The following is a 19,225-nucleotide window of genomic DNA, read 5'->3' as shown; positions in this document are numbered from 1 at the left end:
GATTTAAATATGGAAAGAGACAGTGAATGGAAAGAACGACTTCAATCAGATATTTTAAGTTACAACTGAATTGTGTTTATGGCCTCAGACAGCGTGTTCTGCAAAATGTTCCAAAACACTCATCTCTAAGCTTTCAACCATTTCTCACTTCTGCTCCAGTGAAACATTTGGAGAAAAAAAATAAAATAAAATAGGTCTGCCATCAAGATCTATCATAAGCAAGGTGGAATAGTGGTGATAACCATTTCCAGTTGAGTTACGAAGGTTGTTTGTTGCTTTTATTTATCACCCATCATTATCGCCTAGGCCATCATTTCTTTTTAAAATCTGTAACAATTTTGGGTCCAGTACATGATCTTTACACTACACAAATCATTTTGGAACCATGGCTTTACAGTGCACCTTTTAGAAGATAATGGCTAAAATTTCTAGTTTCCCTCTTTATTGCAGCGATAAGGTAGCAGCAGCTATAAAACAGTCTAGATAATATGCCATATCTCTCTTCAGCAGCTACTGCACACACGATATAGGAAACTCTCCTGCTACTGGTTACTCATTAAAGTTAAGTGATAGGGATCCACATGACAAGGTTAAGTTTCAACACTTTAAACCCTGCTGAAAGTTGCTAATAATAATGTTTAATTTTCATTCCAAGTATTTATGGTATCAGGAACTTGAGATGTATTTTCTTCTTCTCATTAGCTGGAATCAATGAACCTTCCTTTGGAATAGCAATCTTCAGACAGAACAATAAAACAGAGGCAGAATTTGACCCCTGCTTAAATTAAACAACTTAAATGGTTTTAATGTGAATGTCCTATTAACCAGAGGCAAAGTCAGATCAAGATTTTCAAAAAGGTTTTGAGATTTCAACATCCAAGTAGGGAAATGCTAACAGAAACATGATTTTCAAACCAGAAGCACTCAACAGTTTCTTAAAGGCATAATTACACAGGGCAGCTAAAGTAACTACTCTCATTTTAATAAGATACATTTTGAAACACTGACTTTCTAGTTGAGAAAAATATGGTTTGTAGCTAATCTATAATCTCTTCACATGGAAAAGTCTTGCTGCAAAAATGCAGCCAAGATTTAATCATCTCATGGGGAAATTAAAAGATGAGAAAATGGAAGATGTGTTCTATGCAGAGAGGGCTGGAGGAAAGAAGGGGAAGCCAGTGGGCTGCAGAGTGGTGGGACCCATGGTGGAGATGAGGAAGGCACCCAGTCCAGTGCAGTTCCTCACTGTTATGCTCCCACAGGACTGTGGTGCAATGTCTCTCAGTTCAATTTTCCCGTCCCCTCTTTTTTAGAGAAGCAATTGGAGGAGCTGCTGTATCCTAGCCACAAACCACTGCTATCCTTTCCACCCTTTGCCCCCTGCACATAAGGTTTGTGATTTTGCAGTGGGGGCAGGATATCAGCAGTGACAGATGCTTACGTGTCCTTACAGTATTGACCAGGTCAAACTTATCAATGGGTTTTTATTTCACAGGGTAGGTCATAAAGTATTCATTGCCCTAGGTCATCTAGACTCATGGAATAATTTAGGTTGGAAGGAACTTCTAGGGGTCATCTACTCCAACCTTTCCAACACCCTGCTCTCATCAAAGTTATGTCAGGTTGCTTGGGGTCTGTTAAGCTTTGAAAAACTCCAAGGATGGAGATTTCACAACCTCTCTGGGCATCTATGCCAGTGTCCAACCACCCTCATGGTAAAAAGCTGTTTTTTGCTTTCTATCCATATTTGTACATCTTGTATCTCCTCTGGTAATTCTGGCCTGTAGCATTTAATCATCCTCTCCCCAACTCTACAAGGATATTAAAAATCACTTTTGGCTCACAAGTTTCCTTGCAGACAATGATATATGTGGAGACATAAAACAAGTTAGCTTTAGACACATCACAGCGTCTTTTCTTTTCTTCTTTTGAAATGAAATAGCTACCTTCAGCCTCTCTTAGGAATAGAGCTGTTTCACCATCCTTTTAACTTCTTGGGAAAAAGCACTGCTCTCTACGAGTATCTTATTCCCCATGTTTCTTATTCCTGCTCACCCATTGTTGCAAATTTGGTCTTGTTATAGTTGCTGTCTCACAGCCTCACTGGATTTTCTATATTCCTCTTAAGTCTTACTTTCTTGTTTTTCTCCATTGTTCTGATGGATATTTTTGAAATGCATGCTGTAGGAAGAGATTTAAGAACATGGGTGAGCAAGTTAAGTGCCTAACCATGCCTGTAGAAGCCAAAGAATTATTTTCTGATGTGCTACAGCTCCCACCAAATCTCATTACTCATCCAATAAAACAGGAGCTTCTGAAGGCCCTACTGACCCTAGACCTTTTCCCCTCTGCCTTTACGGTTTACCTAGTGATAGAAATAAATGGGAGTCAACAGGAATGCAGCAGCAGAAAGGCGGACCCTCAAGCATACAATTCCCACAAAAGGCTTAAAACGACTGCTTGTCCTCTGATATACCAGCGGAAATGCACTGTCAGAGCTCATGCCTATTTCAGCTTTCTGCGGTTCCTTTAGCTTAGGAGGGCTCCGTGGTGCCTTTAGCTAAGTTCTTGTTATGTCACTTTGGTAACTCAGAGGGCACGCCTTATTCAAATTCTTTGAGGATCATTGATGCTGTCAAATTATTTGAACAGGCAGAAGATTAAAAAGGCCAAGTATTTTTATAATTTTTATGACAATTGTCAGTAAATTATTTTTTACTTTAAAATGTTCCTGCAGAATATATTAGGTTCATGATTAACCATCTAATTTAGAAAGAATGTTCCTCCAGTTACAATGAATAACAGTCATTTAGTTCTGAGTCCTGTATTTACACTGCGAATAAAGCCTAAGACACATGAGCATTTTTATGCAAGATGAACAGCTGGTGATCTGAGATTATTAAATTACTCCTAGGTGTGACAAGAGAATTTAAATTCCAGGAAACAGCTCTTTAGCTCCTAAAATTTGAAGTGTTATTCAACACCAGAAAGCAGACTGCTCTGTTAGGACTGGGCCATCTTAGTAATGCGTGAGAGGTATAAATGCCTCAATAAGAGGTGACGCAGTCCTGTGTATCTATCCCATGTGAAACTACTGACACTGCCCCCAGGCCCAGTGGTCAGAGTGCTCCCTCAGGCCTCAGCAGGGCTCTGTTGTTCCAGAGCCATGCCCAGAGATGTTCAGCATTTCCAAAGTAAAAGCACCCTGAGGCAGGAGCACCTGAAGCAGCTGACTCTCTCCATCCTACTCTGCATAGATTTTCGTAAATTTATTTGGGCCAGAGAGTGTAAAGATGAGCACATCTCCCATATCTAAAGATTAGAATATTTCTCTGTGAAGAATTTTATTTATAATCTTTCTGACAACTAAGCCCTTGATAACTAAATATTTCCCATAAAATAGTCATTTCAGGGGAAAGGTATGAGGGTGCCCAGTGAGGACTACAATGGTTCTCACAGCTACATTTTCTTACAGAATAATTTTCTTAACACAGTAAGATAAACATTGTGATTAAGACACCCTTGATCTGAGAAATGCACATTTGGGATAGAGCTCTTAATCCTGATTTCCCACATCTTTGATAGGTACTCTTGCTGTTGAGGGTTTTTGTCTTTAAAGAGGAAGGTACAATGCTACCTCCCTTTCCAGTTTAGCTTCAGAGAAAGTAAAGGTGTCATTACATATATTTTGTTGCAATCTCTTGGTCAAGGTACCCAGAGAAAGGTGCAGTCTGTGGAAATAAAACAGCATAAATGTATATTTTATTCTAGTTGGCTCAACTGATGGGCTTCTGGGTATTTTCAGAAGAAAAAAAGAAAACCACAGACAGGCAATTCTGAAATACTCATGACAAAAATTTCAGTGCTTCAAAGATTAAGCCACAGCTGAATGGGAATTTTCAAAACCAGAGCTGCTACAGTACAAATTAAAGAGGTCTGCGGAGAAGGGGAAGACAAGATGGCTAGCAGTTCATGTCTGGCAAGTAACGAAGGTCACTATGCTCTAAAAGAAAAGCTCATATGGAGACACATCAGAATTTCAGACACCCACATCCTTTAGGTACAATTCTAGATGATCTAATGCATAAAGAAGGACTATGAATTGCTGAGTCTTAAAGGAATTTTCTTAATCTAATGATCAAGATGAGCTTTTACAGAATATTTCCTCCATAGCTCCCCCCAAAACAAACAAACAAACAAACAAACAAAAACGATACCAGAAACAAATTCAAACCACTTATCTCCTACACTGAAAAACTAAAAAGAGAATGTCCTCTTGCTGCATTCATATGCAGCCCTTACTAAAGTCTGCACTGTTGCAATGTTGAATTTTTTTGACTTTTTGGTTCTCAGTTTTGGACTTTTTTCCTTTTGTTTCATGGATTTCTTTCTGTTTTACCTCCATATCTCTTTCAATATTCTCAACTTACCAGGTTTATGCAGGTCTGCTATGGGTTGTTACCATGCCTGTGGGAAGGAACCATGGACTTGCAGGTTAGACAAATTACATTCTTCTCCTTGATTAAAAAAAAAAAAAAAAAAAAAAAAATTTTTAGACAATATACCAAGGTTTTATTTTTTTTATTTAAATACTACATTTGCCTATAAAAAATGCATTAAACATTAACATTTTTGATTGTCATGTTTTCTCCAAAACTCCTATGTATTTTGGAGAACATGATTTTGAAAATCTAAATATTTTGAGAAATTAAGCCTTTTGTATCCAAAAAAGAAAAACAAACAAACAAACAAACAATTTCATATTATATTATATTATTCCCAGCTTTATTACGATTCAAGTGCTCTGCAGGTCTCAGTATAGACTCATCTTTTTTTCTTTTCTTTTTTTTTTTTCTTTTTTTTTTTTTCTTTTAATTAAGCAAATGCTTTGTTTTCATTAGATCAGAGAGTAGGAATGATCTACACAGCAGGCCTTGCAACTGGGGCAGAGTTGCCTCCATTGGAGATGCATGGCCTAATGTTTTGGCAGTAGACAGTTTGTTCATGAGTCCAGACAGTTGAATCACAGAGGGAAGACACTTACAAATGAGAGAATAAAAGCTCCATAAAATAGTAAGGTAAAAAAAAAAATAATAGAAAGTAGGAGAGAAGAATAGAAAAGAGATAGTGTTGGGGTCTGACAATGACTTTACAGAGAGTCATGTCTTATTAATGGAAAATGCTGCTTAGATAATTTGTTAAGTAGGAATTAATAGAATCAATTAATTCTCTTATCAGGCATGAATATCTGATGAGTAAAAGGAAACGGAAGATGTCAGGAAGCAAAATGAACATTTTCTGGAACATTTGCTGGAACAGCTGCCTAGCACAAAAGCAAGACCATGGTCTGCTTGAAATGAAAGTCTGGTCTCAGGACAGCTCTTCATGGAGACAGGTCTTCCTCAGAGAAAGCAACCCCATAGCAGTCCAACAGTGAGGTCAGCACATAAAAGGGACATCAAAACTAAATTACTCTTGAAGGTGCTCCCTATAGGCTGAGGTTAAGGGATAACATGAAGGATGTGCAGGGGAGGTCGGGCACTCCTTTCTGCCTTGTTCAGTGTATGCAGTGTCTTCTGCCCCTGGCTGCCCAGCTTCTCCCTTTTATGTGAAAGAAGCTTGCAGGAAAATATTCAAACATTTTGGAATATATATATATATAATATTCCAACATTTTGAACCATTGATATCAAAGCCCTGCTACAGCTTCTAGCATGCTGCATGCACTCACTAGACAGCTTGCAATACACATCCAACCATGCTCTTCACCCCATCTTACATTTTCCTAATGATTTATTATGCAGTGATGATCCTTCATTCTAGGTTTCCTGGAGATGCACACCACGTATTACAGGCCACACAACAATTCTGTATAACAAATGAATTGTTCCGAACAACTAATTGCTTTGAAAACTTATTCCTGAATCCTGTATGCTTGGCATCAAAATAGCTACATGGAGCCCCTCCTCCATACAATTAGACAGAAAGCTAAAAATCTTACAAAGAGGTGCAAAACTAGAGAGCACTCGATACCTTGCAGTATTATATAACACCAAAAAAGGTTATTAACAAGCAACTCGAATGAACTCAAAACATGATACCACGGTAAGCTGACCTTTGCAAAGCATTGCTACGAGGGCCCTCCAGCTCGCAGGCGGGCTGCCGTGCTGCTCAGCACAGACACTGTGTGCCTGAGATTTGCAGTGTCCCCCCCTCTGCAGCCTTCAGGTGCCTAATACTGTCCCATGTATTTTAGCTAACACCTCTGAGAAGGAATTGCCACCACCACTGTGATGGGTATGACATGGAGGCACACAAAGAGATTTTCCAAAAATATTTAAATACTAAAAGCTGCTCTCCGAGGTACACATCTGATCTTCAGTGAGTTGTTAAACATCTGCCTGTGTGCTCAGGTGCTTTGGATGTGACACGGTCAGGCTTAGCTGCTGTCTGGCCTGGCTGCACAGAGGGAACCAGACATCCTGAACCCTAGCCTATGCCTTCCCAAACAACAAGGCTTCTTGTTTTCCCTCTTTTTGCCCTTTTACAATTTGCTCTTCTGTTAATATCTGTGCAGTCAGCCATAGACTGTGTTATGATTACACCAGTGTGTTTGCATATTCCTGTTATTTATCCATAAATTTAGTCCTTGTGAAGGCCTGCTTTAAATTCTAGTGTGGCTAAGCCCAAATTACATTATTTAACATCTTAGATAAGAACTTTACATGCTGTTGCAGAAACACATTTTATTATAAGTAAGGGAATATCATTCCTGTTTAAATCATCCTGTGTCTTTTATTAAAGTGGAACACAGAAACACTGATTTACAACAACATATCATGAGCAACATATTGAAAAGAAAACCTTGAAAATCCCAAACATTTTGCACCTGAGCAGAAAAGATCATACATATCAGCTGACTCTTCCCCAAGTCAGGCTATATAATGCCTAATGTATTTGGAATAATGCAACAGGATCTTAAAAACTGTGATTTATGATTTGGTAAGCACGTGTTGTTGGCATTTGCCATAAAGCACTGCAATAGCTACTCACCAGCTGCACTTTAGCATGCCACTTTCCTTGTCCCGCCTGTGAGTGGGATATAGTGTACCTGCAGGCTCTAGAAGCCAAGATTCCTTGGGATGTTCTTGCCTTGGAGATTTCGTCAAGTAGATCCTCTTACTGACACCTGAACCCAGGACGACCTTGGACCACGCGGACACGCTAGAATTTCACTCGACTCATTCCTGTGGGTATTATATAGTCTGAAGCCAAAATATCAGTGGAAATTGTTGTCGTATAAGTGCAGACCCTTATTTTGCATTAAATACTTAGGGGACGACAGGCTTTTATACATAGTACAGCCCTTCTGCCTGGTGCAGGGCAGGCAGCTGAGTTTGAATCCACTCAGCATTTGACCAGCACATTGCACCCTGGTTATCTGACATATTAGCAAGTAGGGATTAGATTAATTACCATCAATCTCTCTTCATAATACATACTTTTTCTGGGCATTATCTAATAAAAGATAATAAATGGGAAAATACCGTGTTCACACATGGTAAAAATGAAACATAATTCATCCCTAACAGTATTACATGCCTATGCTTCTAGCTGTCCTGGCATGCGTGCCTACTTTTCAATATTGGCTTAAACTATTTGTGCTCACAGGCTGCTTTCCATACTATTATTTAAATTAATAGATGACTCTAAGCACCACTAGAGGGCACAGAATTATAACAATATTTCTTAGCGGGTCACCAAAAGTACATCAGGAGCAGGAGTTCAGCCAGTTTCACAGTTGGTTGCCCATGCCCCCAGCTTGTAGCCTCAATCCTAACAGCAGCCACACGCGTGTGCCGCTCCATGACCGCATGTGGTTGGACTGGCAGCTGAATGGAGAGCATGGGGGAGCACCCATGGGATGGGGATGGGGACAGGGATGGGGACAGGAACAGAGCGCAGAGGCAGAGAGGAGGCTGGGTCGCGTGCTCCCAGTTGGCCAGCACGGTTCAGCTTTCTGGAACCTGAGTACCCATCCTCAAATATTTCACTCAAGTGACTAAGGCCGGGAGGGTGTGAATCCAAGCCTAGTGCCCAAGGCCCAGCCGATTTCAAAGGCATGCTGTACATATTTGGCTGGAAATGGGTACAGAGGGATGAGAAAAATGAACACTCGCATATTAAAACAGGGAAATGCAAACAAGTGGTAAATGAAGGATTAACTAACTCAATTTACAATTCGAAGAAGGAGTAGATATGTGCCACTGGAAAGCTTAAATATTAATGGGGTTGCTGTGGATACTTATATCAACTACTTAACATTTGTTTTGACATGTGTGCTGTTTCTGCCACCCCTTATCACGAGTCTGAGTGGCCGTCGTGGTTTGTGAGTTCGAAAGTTCCTGTTTGCTGCTGCCTGCTGTGAGAGAGGAAGTGCAATGAAGAAAGGAAGAAGATTAAGCTCTTTGTGTAAAGACAACTGATTGAAGGGCTTTGGAGACACGGTAGCAGCAAATGAGTGCTGTTGATGCTTCCGTGTTGCTTTAGAGGCACAAGTTAGTGTCCTCAGCCAGAACACAAGGTTCTTTTCTGAAAGTTGGAGATACACGTGTTAATCAAAGGCTTGAGAGCCTGGCCTATAAGTAGCCAGTGCAAATGAAAAACCAAAAACTAACTGAATTTCCGAATGCCTCTGTTCATTTTAGCATAACATCGGAGCCCAAATTATTACTTTTCACTAACCCATCCCGAGTTGGCATCGTATTTTCACATGGCAGTGCCCAGACTGCAAAAACAGTGCCCTGCACTTGCTCCCAACGAGCTGGTTGCAGAGCACCCGCGGGGCTCCCTTGTGTCCCACGGGGATCCCCCGTGTCCCACGGGGCTCCCGCGACCCCGCGGCCACCGCGGCGACCCCCGACGGGGTGGTGGCCGGTGCCGAGCCCCTGGCATGGGCATGGGCAGCGGGTGGCCGCGGAGCGACGGGGCTGGGGGCTGCCTCCCCGAGACTGGGGGCACCCTGCGAGCACCGGCAAACAACCGGCGGCCAAGGCTCCCGCCGGCTGCGGGCGGGGAGAGGCGCGGAGAGCGGCCGCGCCTGCGGCGTTGCGGGGTGGATTTCTTTTTTTTTTTTTTTTTTTTTTTTTTTTTTTTTTTTTTTTTTCCTCAAGCTCACCTTGATGCGCCGGGGAGTTAAAGGCCCACTCTCGGCAGGGGGAGCTTTGTTTTCTCGGCGCAGCTCGGGCACCGAGCGGCGGCACCGCTGCGCTCCGGCCGCACCGAAGCGGAGCCGGAGCCGCCGTGCACGGGGGCAGAGGGGCGGCGGAGGGGGGGCGTGGGGGGGACCGAGGAGCCCGCGGCGAGGGCAGCCCCCGCCGCCGCCGGGACCGTGCGGGGCCGGGGCACGGCGGAAGCGCCGGGGCTGCGCCGCGCCCTCGGGGGGACACCGGGCGGCTCTCCTGCGCTGCCCCGCCCGGGCCGGCCGCGCTCCCCGCCCGCAGCGGGGTCCCGCCGGCGGCCGAACCTCCCTCCGACCGCGACGAGCGGCGGCAACCGGGCGACTTTTTGGGACTTGCATGGACATCGCCTAGCCTGTGGGCTCCGCGTCCCGCCCGGCCGCTCGCCCCGCCGCTCTCCCCGCCTCTGCCGCCCTCCTCGCCGCCTTCCTCCGCCGCTCGCCCGCAGCCCGAGGCGGCAGGGGCGGCAGGGGGCGGCGGGAGGCGCCGCCGAGCCGCGGCCCGGGGGCCCCCGCGGCCTCCCGGAGCCCGCCCGCCGCCCTCCGGCCGCCCCGTCCCGGGCTCCTCGCCTCGCCCCGGGCCGCGGAGCCACGGGGTGCCGCCGGCCGGGGGGAGGAGAGCTTGCCCGGGGGGGCGCCCGCCGCCCGCCTCGCCGGGGCCCCCGCGAAGCTGCCGCAGCCCGGGCCGCCCGAAGTGGCCCGCGCCCCCCCGGTCCGCGGGCGCCGCCCGGAGCCCCTCGGCCCCCGCTGCCTCCTGCGGGCCGCCGCCGCCGCCGCCGCCGCCCGCGCCCTGCTCCGCCGCGGCCCCGGCGCCCGCCCCGGCGCCCGGGGTGATGCCATGCCCCGCAACCACGGCGGCGGCGAGGAGGGCGGCTCCGCGGGGCTCTGGGTGAAGAGCGGCGCGGCGGCGGGCATGAAGGATGTGGAGTCGGGCCGGGGCAGGGCGCTGGCGAGCGCGGCGGCCCGCGGCGACGGCCTGCTGCTGCTGGGCACCGCCGGCGGCGCGGCCGCCCCCGCCGGGCTGCGGGAGGGCCGCCGAGGGAAGCACGGCGCCCGCATGAGCCTGCTGGGCAAGCCGCTGTCGTACAGCAGCGGGCCGAGCTGCCGCAGGAACGCCAAGTACCGCCGGCTGCAGAACTACCTGTACAACGTGCTGGAGCGGCCCCGCGGCTGGGCCTTCGTCTACCACGCCTTCGTGTGAGTACCGACCCCCTCCCGTCCCGTCTGGAGCCGCTGGGCTCCGAGCATCCTCCCCGCGAGCATCGCTCCGCTCCCCGAGCATCGCCCCGCGCCCGGCGGGGCCGCTGCCACCTGCGGGAAAAGAGCCGGGAAAGCCGCTAACCCCTGCTAACCCCCGCTAACCCCCGTTATCCCCATTTAACCCTCGCTAACCCGCGGGACGCCCCGTCGAGGGACACCGGGGCCGGTCCCCGGCGTGGCGTTTGCCCGGCGGTCACCGGGCGGGAGGCTTTGCAAAGTTACTGCCGGAGAGCCCGCGGGGCGCCGCTTCCACCCACGGTGCTTCCACCGCACTCGTGGGCTCGGCTCCGAGGCACACTGCGCCGGGGGATGCTCCTATTCCCCGACGGGCAGCCCCCCTTGCGCCCACCTGCTGCCCGCAAGGGAGATTCAGCGCTTCGGAAGGAAGCAGCGAGCAGCCTTTTCTCTGGTATATGGCATTTCTACGCCTTTTCTTTGAGAACCTAACTCCTCCTTTCGGGCTAGTGCTTCCCCTCTTTCCGAGGGAGCGTGTGACTGATCCCTGCGTCCCCTGTGCTGAGCGGCACTGACACGGCGCCGGGGACCTTGCGCTGATTTATCCACACAGGCTTGCCCGGGATAGCGGTGTGAGGGGATCCGAGCCCTGTAACTACTTCAGGTATCTCCGAGTGGTCCTCACATCGATGGCGATCCTCTGCCGTCACGGCTTTTTGTAATGCTTGAGGGAAAGGTCGGGCTCGAAAAGCTGCTGGACAGCTGGTGAAGACACGCAACACGGTGTCTGGCAAGGAGGCATTGCAATGGAGCACTAGGTGGAAACGCTGCGATAAATTACGGATGGAGTGTGATAGGTGTGAACGTAACAGGGGTGCAGGACAAGGTATTTCTGTGTTTGGCCACATAAGATACATTGTTAAGAGAAAGGAAGATTTAATTGATTTGCTGCAGGTAACTATTTTCCATGAGAGTTGCTGGAATCAAGCTAGCGGTTACAGCAGCTCCGGTGAAAAAGCAGCAACTGGTCCCTAAAAGCTGTTTGGTAGCACAGAGACGACTCCTCTCCCAGCAGCCAGGGAATCCCCAAATCCTACTTTCATATAAGTTTTCATGGGCAGAAAAGTACTTTGCCAAAAACATGGCAGTGTGCTTAGTGTAATACATCAAGGATGGAGTTCCTTAGGAGATCAAAATTGCTATAGACGATAAAGAGTAGGAACAGATGTAACATTATTGTTTAGCCATTATTAGGCTTTTTGACCCTCGAGTAGAGCTGTCCAGTCTATTTTACTGTGCAAATCACCCTTACAGATTGAACTTTCTTCTTGGAGGGCATTCATTGGGTACATTTTGCTATTTGGGTTCTTACAGGTGTTCTCCTGTGGTGTAGATCATGCTTAATTAAGAGTGGGAGAATCTCTGAACTACTTGCTAGGAGCTGTCTTACTGCAGTGCCTGAAGTTGCCATAGAAAATCCATAAATTGCAGTTTTGGACCTTTCTCTCTGACATCACAATGAAAACCATTAAAACAAGTAAAGTTCAAGTTGGAAATAAAGTTGACAAGTTTAAACCACCAAAAAAAAAAAAAAAAGTAAATTTCCAAACAGAGTGAAGTCATGACACAGCAGCACTGTAAACAAGGAAGATCGCCAGCTGCGTTTAGATAATTGCCTGCATAGAATGAGTGCCAGTTTTAATTTTTAATTGCAAATGGCAATTTTGGCAGCTGTAAATGCCAACATTATATCTTTTATCTGAGCAGATCTGTGTGAAAGAGCTTGAAACATTACTGTAATATAAAGGCACCTAGTAATAATATTACCTTTAAGGATCTGTGACTACTACTGCTCCCTGTTTTTAAGGTGCATTAGAAATTCCATTGGATGTCAATTTGTCAGCCATCTTCATTGCCAGTCTATACATTCTTTTAAGGTATTTATTTAATTTTGATTATTGACTGCCAAATATTCAGATAATATTTCTGATGTTTCAGGCTCCTTTTTTCCAGCCACCTAATCAAATACAATTGCATCTTAGAAAACATACTTTCTTACAGAATAAAAATAACTAAATAAGTAAAAGTAATTAAAAGCAAACAAACAAACAAAAAGAAGTCTTGAAACAGCTTAGAGTGGCAAAGACATTACTAAGTATGTGGATGAGATGTCTGCTCCTACCTCTGCTAAGCTATTCTTGACTACTGCAGAGCCCGTTATAGCCCTGTACTATTTCTGGTACAGAAATGGGATATCTGGTGTAAGACCTTCTGTCTAGATCATTGTTCTCCTAAAATGAAGCTCACTGTGGTATGCACGGTTGAAATAACCCAAGGGTACTTTCGGAGTTTCAGTTTGAAGTCTTAGATATATGAGTTTATTTAGTCTTGTCTGTTTGTTTTTGCAGTGAGAAGGGGGGAATTAAGCACCATTTACAAATGAGAAACCGTCCCTGCAGTGATATTTTCATTTCTCATTTCCATAGGGAAAGTACTTTAGAGCTGAGAATTATGCCCAATTTGCTCTTCTTTTTTCTTCTTGGCCTTTCAAAGCAGAAAGAAAAATAGGCCAGCCACCTGAGGAGCAAGTGTTGTGACCTGCATTTGGAAGTCAGTTGGTTAATTTATTTGTAAATACAACCATGCAAACTGCTGGCAAAGACAGCTGTTCTGCAAACTTTTGCTACTAGGTGAACTATATTACTCTTGAGCACGGGCCTTTGACTTCAGTATAATTGTGCTGGGTAGCGGAGCCATAAATTACATGTTTCTTGGCTCCTTTTTGTGTACCTCAGTGCTCTTTACATGGAAGCCCTAGTTAAAATCTTTACTGCAAGCACCACAGTCTTCTGTTCTTAGTCATTTAGGAACACTTAAAATATGTACGCTTATGAAAGCAGAAAAGAACATTCATACCATTTGTGAGTAATGAGTCAGTAACTTAAACTCCTGCTAATAAAGTATTTATGCCACACCACATCACCTACACATGGAGCATGTGCATATTTAATGCACGTGCACGTATGTTAAAATGCTGTAATATTGTAACTTCTGAGAAGCCGTTGTCTTGGGATGTTGTAGAATTTCTTTTTGTTGTTGCTGTCGTTGTTTGTTTAGATTATTTTGGGTTCTTTGGTTAGTTTGATAAGAACGTGTAGACACTGCCTTAGACGGATCAAAGGGGAATTCCAGATTTGTTGCAAATTTAACTCTGGGTTTCATCTTCAGCTGTCATAAGGATTTTGTATTATTTTTATTCTTAACTGACATTCTGAAAAAGAGATGGCATGAGAAGCTCAGAAAAAGTATTACTCTTTGATACTGTTTTTACTGGTAGGATATAATTAGTTGCGTAAGTTTCTTACTTTAACATGTTGGATTTATTTCAAGAATAATAAAGTTTCTGTTTCTTACTAACTTTTTAATAAATTCTGTGCAAAAGTCTTTAACATTTTTCATGGTAATGTCATTGTCTTTTCAAAGCCATCACCTTTTGCTCTGGAAGCTTCTGAATCACAAATCGCAGGGCTGGATGCATGCACCGGGGCAGTATCACTTTGCGTGACCTGTATTGATGTTTCCATGGACATCTTCTGCTGGTGATTGCTGGAGATAAGACACTGTGCTAGATGAATTTGTGACCCACTACAGTGTTCTTCTTCTTGTTCTTTGCATTCTTTATGGAAATGGGCTAAGAAATGATTTCTGAAAAAGTCTAATGATGCCATCAAACATGTAACTAGCTATTTTAGTTTTCCAGATCTGCTTTCCAGACATATTTTACTAATGATCAGATGGCTATTGAACAGCAGTTTCTTTGCATCTGAGCTAACAGTGCTGCATCATACTGTGCTATGGGTATAATTAGGGAGGTTCTACATTCTACATTCTGATTCAAAACACAATAATGTGCACCACGCTAAATACTTGCCTATCAGAAAGCAGGAGAAATGATTTTATCACTTTATTTTATCCATCTTAGGGCATCTAATGAACTCGTTCCAGGTGCTTTGTGGGTAGATCTATGGCATTTATCTTTTCAAGTAGCATTTTGGAGTCAGAGCCTCGTATTGTTAGGGTAACAATATATTTTTATTAATTTTAAAAAACAAATAACAGTATAATGTGTATTACGAATAACAAATGATAGAAGGGCTGACAACATAAATGGTGTGGCAAAGCCAATCTTATTAGGTACTGAAAAGGTAAAAATGTAAAGAAGTTTAACTGCCACCTAAAGTTTAGTAAGCATTTTCTTTTGGAGAGTGACAATGAATGATGGTGAATACTTAGATGCAGTTCAGTATAAATTTGCAGCAGTTTGTTGCATTTGAATCAGTCTGTGATTCTAAGTGTGTGCCACACTCTTCCCATTCATATCAACTGGGCTTTGTCTGGTCAGGTCTTTGTCTGGTCAGCCTCACTGGGTACCCTGTTGTAGGCTTGTACTACACCACTGTTGAAAATAGAAAGTTTGGGATGGGGGAAGAGTCAGCCTGAACCTCCCAACTGGCAATTCCTGGTCATTTCTCCTTTTTATATCATCTGGCACTGTCAAGAAGAATATGGCTTCTTTAACCTTACCGTTTCTCTTCAGGTAGCTGTAGACAGCTTAACTTGCTGTAGGCTGCTGGTCAACTGGTAGATCACCGTCTTGCCAGACTGAAGGAGCTCAGCTCCCTCCGCCTCTCTGTGTTGCACAAGCCTCTTGTACTTAAGGCCCCAAACCTTCTTAGTGGCTCTACAGGGTCTCTCCCAGCTTCAGCACATCCCTGATCAATTGGTGGCAGGGCACAACTTGGTCCCATGGTGTGAGGGCATGCTGAGTAAAGGAGAATAACAACCTTCTTCAGTTTTCTGGTCGTGCTCTTCTAAAATGTTCCTTCCCTTATCTCTGATGGGTGTATGCTATTGGTTTTTACACAACCTGCCATGTGCATAGTAACCCCAAGGCCCTTTGCACTGAGGCTGCTGCCCAAACAGTGGTCCCAGACCATATGGATGAATGGGGTTTTTCTGCACCACATGCTCTACTGTTCTTTTAATTGGGCTTGCTTTTTTTTTTTTTTTTTTGTTTGTTTGTTTTTTATGTTCACTTTCTGCATGTTCTTGTACTGTTCATCTCAGTCATGAGACTCTAATCAGAGAGGCAAGATACAACAATTTTCAAAACCACTTGCATGTTCTCTGTGATCACAAGAGAAGATAAAATGGGCAACAACAATGCATTCGTGCACTTTCCTACTGTTGTTCATGGACAGCAGCCCTCTTTTGGAGCCCTATCATGGGCAACAAATAACATGTAGCTTCTCTTTTTCATTCAATTTTTGTTGGAGAGCTATTGCCTGCTTGAGGATCTTCAGGACTGGGAATATTTATCATATCATGTGCATAAGAACTGATTTTCACTTACCGAAATACTGTTTCACATTTTGTTCTTTTCAGGCATGGTTTCCTCAGTTCGCTCATTTGTACTGGCCTTGCTTTCTCATTCAACAGTAGTGGTCCAGGGGAAACACTGCTTTGCCATAAAAATCAAAACTGTTCCTCAGCCTCTTAGAAAGAAGAGAACAAAAGGTTTTATTTGAGAAAGTCACTAAGACAGGGACTGGTGAGATTTCATGCACATGGGCTTTCTTGTATTTGTCCTAATGTTCAGTTCTCAAATGAGATAATGAATTGTGAATGTGGTTAGTGAGGTCAATGGTACAGTACGTTAGTGTTTGGGTTTGGCATTATAATAATTGGCATTATTATAATTGGCATTATTGTCAGGGGTAACAGTCCTATCTTAGATGTGTTTTTTCTCTGAGTGATGGTTCTTGTCTTGCTGACTGAGTATCTTGTGTGATGTGGGAACTCTGGATGAACTTCCTGCAGCCTCATATGGTGAAGGCTGGAATTACAGATTTTGGCCAGGGGTAGGGCAACCTATGAATATGTAATGTGACATTAAATATGTGTTGTCTCAAAGGGGTAGTTGTTTTAGAGGATGCTGGGAAGATTTTAGGAAGATTTTAATTGCCTGTGAGACGCTATTTGTGTGACAGATTTGCACAGTAGGTTCTAGACAATAGCTTAATGAGCTGGAGACTTTTTTTTTTTTTTATTAGTTTTTAAGTTTCTGTAGTATTTGACTCTAAAAAGCAAAAATAAATGTCACGATACTTAGATCTGATGGAATTTCAGTGCTCCAAATTTGATTTACTGTAGTTTGTGATGAATTAAATTCCCCAAATTGGGTGAAAGTAGAATTGAGATAAATTTTTTCTAATACTTACAAATAATACCTAGCATCCACCAAATGAAATACCATTTATCATTCCTTCATTAACAGCGAATTCAATATTCATTAGAATAATCATCATTAATATATCTACCAATACTCATGAAAATGCAGGAAACAGTTTCGGTTTAGTTTTAGTGGAATGGAAAAGCACATTTTTTAATTTTATTACTTTTTTTTTTTTTTTAATAGAAATATATGTATATAAGCTTTTATTCCTAGATAATGTCAACTACTAATATTGCAAATAAAACTCAGTGCTGTAGGGCAGTTGCTTCTTAGTTACTCACAGACAAAACTTAATTGCCAAGTGTTTAACATATTTCCATTGCCATAAATTATATGTCTGATGAAAATTAATGACATTTGCCACAGATTTTATTTGAAGGAAAACTGTATCTTCTTCACACAGGTAAAATAAGATGGAGTAGGACAAATAAATTATACTATGTAATGAAAAATCTTTAACATGTAAACATCATAGATATTATTTGATACCTTCTTCCTAATGAGGTAGATACTTATTCATATAATAAATCTTGCTTTTTCCCTTTGCAAACTATCCACACAACAGAGCATGCATTCTTACTTTTTTTTTTAGTGCTGGTGGACTAAAATTTGCTTTTGACTGTATGTATTATATAAACTATATTGAATTTGGGAAAACTTGTGTATTTTTGTTTCCCTTTTTGTTTTCTGTGAGAGATTTTTTAAGAGTTTGGTTTGCAGGTTTCCTGTAAGAGAGCAGACTTTGATTGCCCAAGGGATTGCCACTGCAGATCAGTTAAGGTAGAAAATTCATCAGCTGTATGGTTTTATCAATTGCAAAATAATTTTAAGCAGTTGCTGTGCTCATGTCAAAGTAAAAATCCTTTACAGACATTAATTAAAAGTTCAAAGACTGTCTTACAGTTCAGCTGCATTTGATCAAGAAGTATTTTCAATTTTCTGTTGAACAGTAGATTTATCTTGTGATAGCTGTCTGAGTTGCAGTGTAATTGCTTTACAGGAAGCTCACAAAACGTTCATCACTTTGGGCACTGAAGTGTAGTCTTAGCCACTGTATTCTACTTGAAAGAATACATGAGCATGTATGGTCTGGGCTGGTGATTCAGAGGTGGACACAGTCCTCCAGTTACACATATTTGAATTTCTCTGCTTGGCCTTCATCCAAGAAGATATTCAAGCATAAATGTGTAGGTTTTCCTTAACAAAGATGGACATAAATATGTACGTAACTTTTTCTTGAAGAGTGATGGATTTTGAAAGGCACGGAGTACCTACAGCTTCCTTTAATTATTCCATTGTGTGTTCAATGGGTAATTCACTTTTTTTTCCCCACACTTGTATCAAATGAAGTTTAACACATGAATCATGCTCTTAAACTGATTAGGAATAATGAAGAAAGGAAGTTCTGTACCTGCCCACTTCTTGATTTAAGCAATATATCCCTGTTTGTCTTGGCTATCTTCTTGCTTTGAGGCTCCCTGCTTAAAAGAAGGGAACACATTAAACCTTCTGAGAGTTTTAATTATTTTATTGTAGTCATAGCAGATATCATATGGTATCAACATACTAGTGCCAGAAGTCAAATATGACAAATCCAAGAGAGTAAGATCTTTCTGCTTTGAGAGGAAAAAAACATTACCAAACACATTCAGATGCTCCCTGGTTTGCTAGGGTCTCAGATTAGAGCATCTATGCCCATTCTTTTGAGGTCATTCAGTCAGAAATAGCATCTATCTTCTTCTAGTGCATTAAATTTAATTGCTTTGTATGGCTTAAACTCATCCATAACCATGGTATTTGAGAATTACCCATTAGATGCAAATGCACAAATCTTCTTCCATGCTCTGTTAACAGGTATGCACTTAAAAGTTACTGCTGGGGCCTTTTCTAAATATATAACTTGTATGGATCCTGACAGACCTGAGAGGGCCTTTGTGGGAAAAAGAAGATGAAATGTGTTGGATGCACTTCTGTAAGTCATGGAGGTGTTTGGCAGGCAGCTTGGAAATGCAGGTTGGTCTCCCCAGGAGAGGAGTCTGTATCAGCAAGCATGTCTTTTTGATGGTGATGCTGACATGCCTTCAGAGCATGACAGTTAATGCTCAGAGAAAGCTGGTGTGAGCCCCGTGTGGTGTCTGCACAGGGTTGGGGTTGGAGAGCAGGTGATGTCCTTTCATGTGGCCCCATGCTGGAGAAGATGCATTGCCATGTTGCCAGAACATCACACAGTGGATTCATCAGCTTGAAATGCACTGCTACATACTGACTGAGGTTAGAAGTGGTCCATAAAATTATTTGGAGGAAAGAAATCTCTGTATCTTCTCTCATCTCTGTGCAACAGTTCCTATAGAGTCTTTTTTTGTGTGTGTGTGTGTGCCTTGTATGAGCCATTGCCGTAGAAGAGCACATTCTTTTTTGCTGCTCTCTGCAAAAGGATGCTTATTGGTGGCAGGAAATGTAAAGCAGCTTGTGTATGG

At 43.3% G+C, this 19,225-nt stretch overlaps 1 protein-coding gene across 2 annotated transcripts in view; it reads left to right on the top strand.

Moving 5' to 3' along the window:
• The first annotated feature begins 9,630 nt into the window (after positions 1-9,630).
• The window catches only part of KCNQ5 (potassium voltage-gated channel subfamily Q member 5), a 291,673-nt gene continuing 282,078 nt past the window's right edge, over positions 9,631-19,225 (top strand). For both annotated transcript variants that reach the window (XM_082758048.1, XM_082758047.1), the window contains exon 1: positions 9,631-10,435. In XM_082758048.1, the coding sequence (XP_082614174.1) occupies positions 10,077-10,435 (359 nt within the window). In that variant the 5' untranslated portion in view covers positions 9,631-10,076. The remainder of the gene's footprint in view (positions 10,436-19,225) is intronic.

The sequence above is a fragment of the Aythya marila genome (assembly GCF_965140915.1).
Source record: "Aythya marila genome assembly, chromosome: 3".
NCBI classification, from domain to species: Eukaryota; Metazoa; Chordata; class Aves; order Anseriformes; family Anatidae; genus Aythya; species Aythya marila.
Note: the sequence above shows the minus strand (reverse complement) of the source record. Positions and strands in the feature narration are given on the sequence as shown.